The 3978-nt window shown below is 38.0% G+C and overlaps 1 protein-coding gene across 1 annotated transcript; it reads right to left on the bottom strand.

Annotated features, from left to right (window-relative positions):
* Positions 1 to 270: 270 nt before the first annotated feature.
* Positions 271 to 1867, bottom strand: LOC115769091 (cytosolic non-specific dipeptidase-like). The gene is made up of 2 exons (XM_030713802.1): positions 1581 to 1867; positions 271 to 1520 (listed from the first exon to the last, which is right to left on the bottom strand). The coding sequence occupies exons 1-2, from the start codon at positions 1822 to 1824 to the stop codon at positions 325 to 327; spliced, it is 1440 nt and encodes a 479-aa protein (XP_030569662.1). The 5' UTR covers positions 1825 to 1867; the 3' UTR covers positions 271 to 324.
* Between the last annotated feature and the right edge of the window lie 2111 nt (positions 1868 to 3978).

Raw genomic sequence — 3978 nt, 5'->3', positions numbered from 1 at the left:
TATACGAAAATAGTTTAGTGGGTGCATTCGGACAATCATTACGCGTTAGTAGGCTTACTGTGCATTTATTACAGTGAACAAATACCCTGAATGTATTGGAAGATGACTTGTAGGGAATTTGATAACAATACTGCAGTATTTGGATTTTGCAACGAACCTTTTCTAACTCCCTTTATAATCTGTTTTTTATCTTTTCTACCGGATTTCGCCACCCCATTCGACAATTTCAATTAAATGTAGTTATAGCTATAGAGTAACTTAACAGCGGGATATCCCTTATTTATATTTTTCTTAACAATGTATTTTTTAGAGAATCAGTAAATCTTATTTAATATCCTCCACCTGATGAAAACTTTCTCCATACTCCCACATAAATGCGGCCATAAGCTGGGCACCCATAATATAGTTTTGTGTACTTATTCTCTCGTTAACAGGAGAACCACCACAATCATTCTTTGCAATAGGCAAAACTAACACATTCTTCTGTAAATAATGTTGAAAGAGTGAAGGAGCCATAAGAGCACCACCATCGCGAATAAAGTTGGGTTTTATTTCGTAAGTTTGAGTCATGGCGCGAAAAGCAGCCTTGTATTCAGGACTGTCGCAGCGACCGTTCCAAGAAGGTATTACTAACTTTTCACATAATTTCATCTTATTGGGAGAATTTCTTCGTACCCACACATTTCCAAGATGCTGCTGCAAGGCATGGGTTACCTGCGCAGAATTTTGATTGGGTGCCATCGAAATTGAAAATTTTCCAGTCACTTTATGTGGGATGATAAAACGTACATTGTTCTCGGCATGAGCACCTTCAATTCCATGTATTGATAAATGAGGCGTGACCCAGTTCTCAGCCAACGCCGCCTGCTTCTGTGCTTGATGAGGCAGGTCTTGGACATCAAGACTCTGACCAAACTCGTGATAATTGAATTCTGTGAAACGAAACACATTTCTATCAATTTGTAATGATTCCAGAGTTCCTTCGAAAAGAATGTGCATTTGACAATCAACCAGCGAGCTTAGCAAATAAAATAGATCAGGAAGTGCCTCAAACAAGGTTCCAGAGTGCTCACAACTACTTAAAGACCGATTGGCACATTCAACCTCTAAATGATAGTATACCAATCCTCTAGAACCATATACAATACATGGTGTAATATTACTTTGCCAACGTCGTGTAGCCATTACAACACAGGATACTTCGCGGAAAAAACTGATACGCTGCTGTAAAACATCCTGCAGGCCAAGACTGCCACTGTGCGCCATGCTTTCAATAAGAAATACTAGATTAATAGGAAGTCGCAAGCCAGCATCACGATATGCTTGAATAGCGTTCAGCCAGCACATAAGTGGTCCTTTATCGAGGGCCACACCTCGGCCATATAAATAATTTCCAATCTCCGCCATTACAAAAGGATCTGTAACCCATCCGTCGTCTAATAATGCTTCCTCCACATCAAGGTTACCATACACTAGAATAGTTGGCTTGTTTGCACAATGCTTAAGAACTCCAATAATAACTTTGGGCATACGTATGATTTTTAAGCAATCGGGTAATATTTGCATGCCCATGTGCTCACCAAAGGCTACAACATCTAAGGCAGCCAGTCGTTTAAGAAGCCATTCTATTGCGCGCTCCAGTTCATTGCGTGTATCATCACGGGTAGATACTGTTTCGTAGCCCACTAGTTCCCATAAATCATTAATATAGCATTCCCGCTTAATTAATACCATTTCAAAAAGGCGACTCATCGGGTTATTTGGAACTGTTTGTAACTGCTTTGCTCGTGTAAATTCTGTTGATATATTAAAAGTCTGGCTCATAGCTAAGAGAAAATTACAAACACAAAAATAAACAATAAATTTAGACTTTTACAAAGAGTAAATGATTTAAAAAAAGTTAAAACCTCTGATTCAAAATATGATAAGAATTATTTGTTTCAGTTAGCGTAGATAGGGGATAACTTAATAAGTCGGGGTGTCGGTCTATTTAAATTAGCTTTTTATACCTTGAACCCATTAAAATTGGGTATAAGGGTATATTGTATTTGTGAAAAAGCCAAATGTATGTAGCAGGCAGAAGGAAGCATCTCCGACCCCATAAAGTATATATATTCTTGATCAGCATCAATAGCCGAGTCGATCTAGCCATGTCCGTCCGTCCGTCCGTCCGAATGTATGAACGCAAGGATCTCAGAACCTATAAGATGTAGGTGCTCCTAAATCCCGCGCAGATCGAGTTTGTTTCCGATAATCGATAACTACCTCCGTTTCCAAGCAATCGATAAAAATCGATATCAACATCCTGTTTATTTTTAGCAGATTGGGTAAATAATAAGAGCTAGAGCCACCAAACATGATATGTTGCTTCTAGAATATTATAGATATTTCAAGTATCTTTCATTTCATACCTCTCGCCACCTCCCCGCTACCACCCCAGAGCTATAAATCAAGTTAATAACCCAAATTTTATTGCCAACCAATTTAAGCCACAATTTAAATGAAATTGACTTTTTCAGAATACGCAAATTTTCTACGGTACAATAAGATATACTGTAGAAAATTTCATAAAGGTCGGTTAAGAAAAACCAAAGTTATATGCAACTGCGCAATTGAATGGGGCAGCAGCTTTAAGAATTTCTGTATACAAGTACACACACACATTCATGCGCGTCTGCTTCGCATTCTAATAGCATGGCAATTTCATCTTGTTTTTGTAATGTTATTTTAGTTCCTTTTTTATCATAAGTACTTAATTGTTGGTGTGGCTGCTGAGTAGAGGAATAGCATGTGGTGCGGTCATTCGCGAGTTCGAGCTCTACCGGGGAAAGTATTATTTTTTTTTCTGGTGTGGCTGTTGAGAAGAGTCGACAGCAAGTAAAGCGGTCAGTTGCGAGTTCGAGCCCTGCCAAGGGAACTTTTTTTTATTAATTTATTTGGTGTTAGAATAAGAGGGTTCAGGGTATCCCCTAGTCGGGAGCTCCCGACTAAAACCTCTTGTTATTTTTATAATATTATTCAATCTAGCGTGTCTTTATCGTAATTTAGTATCGTCACTCTTCTTGAAGTATCATCATTTAAGACTACAGTTTCCAATTATTTTTGATGTGACTATTCCCGACTTTAAGCCTTAAAAGCAAAAGGTGATGTATAAATAGCCGTCAACTCTCCAGTCGGTACCTTTTTGTTTACTTTTTATTCAATAATGCTAGCAATGCCAGATATTTCATTGCTTGAAAATTCAATTTGTAATCATTCTAATAGAACAATTTGTTTGGGCCGCGCCGGCTGGCTCTTCGGTTCTCTGGGTGTAGAACTTCTCTAGCTTCTCTAACAAGTAAATGTAAACAGATCGGCTCCCGGTTGTGGACCCAGCGTACCCGCCTTACCTGGCACGAGCACCTAATCTCCCTCATTTTTGCCACTAGATGGATTCTATCAGCTCGTGTCGGCCGTCATGCCCCTTCTCCGCATCATTGTAAATTTAGCCGGAAATTTCTTAATTGTTAACAATTATTATTATTTCTTATTTCATTATCTCTTTACAGGATATCTCCAATCTGTTATTAATAATTTTGCCAGCGGACATTTCTTCTCAACTTCAAGAGGTGCGTATAATTATTTGCATTATCTTACTGTTATTCACAGTTGATATTAATTTCTAAAATTTAATTTTTTACAGAATACATTTCTTTAACGACATTGAACTGAATAGACATTAAAACAGAGAAACGAAAATGAAGGGCTTTATTCGGCACGCCGAAGATCTAATACCCTTGCAGACCCAACCTTTTCATAATGCCCATAGGCCGTATCTAAGTACCGGGAAAATAGTAAATGCCGAGTTTGGTCAGATATCTTGACCAAATATACATATAATATAATATATAAACAAAACAGGTTTTTAATCAAAAACCTGGTTTTCGACCGACTTTCATTAAGATAGCTTTAAAACTGAGGGACTAGTTCGCATAGAAA

Source organism: Drosophila novamexicana, unplaced genomic scaffold, assembly GCF_003285875.2.
Source record: "Drosophila novamexicana strain 15010-1031.04,08,12 unplaced genomic scaffold, DnovRS2.1 tig00002278-arrow-arrow-pilon, whole genome shotgun sequence".
Classification (NCBI taxonomy): Eukaryota; Metazoa; Arthropoda; class Insecta; order Diptera; family Drosophilidae; genus Drosophila; species Drosophila novamexicana.
The sequence above is the reverse complement of the archived record's forward strand: the minus strand, read 5'-3'. Positions and strand labels throughout refer to the sequence as shown.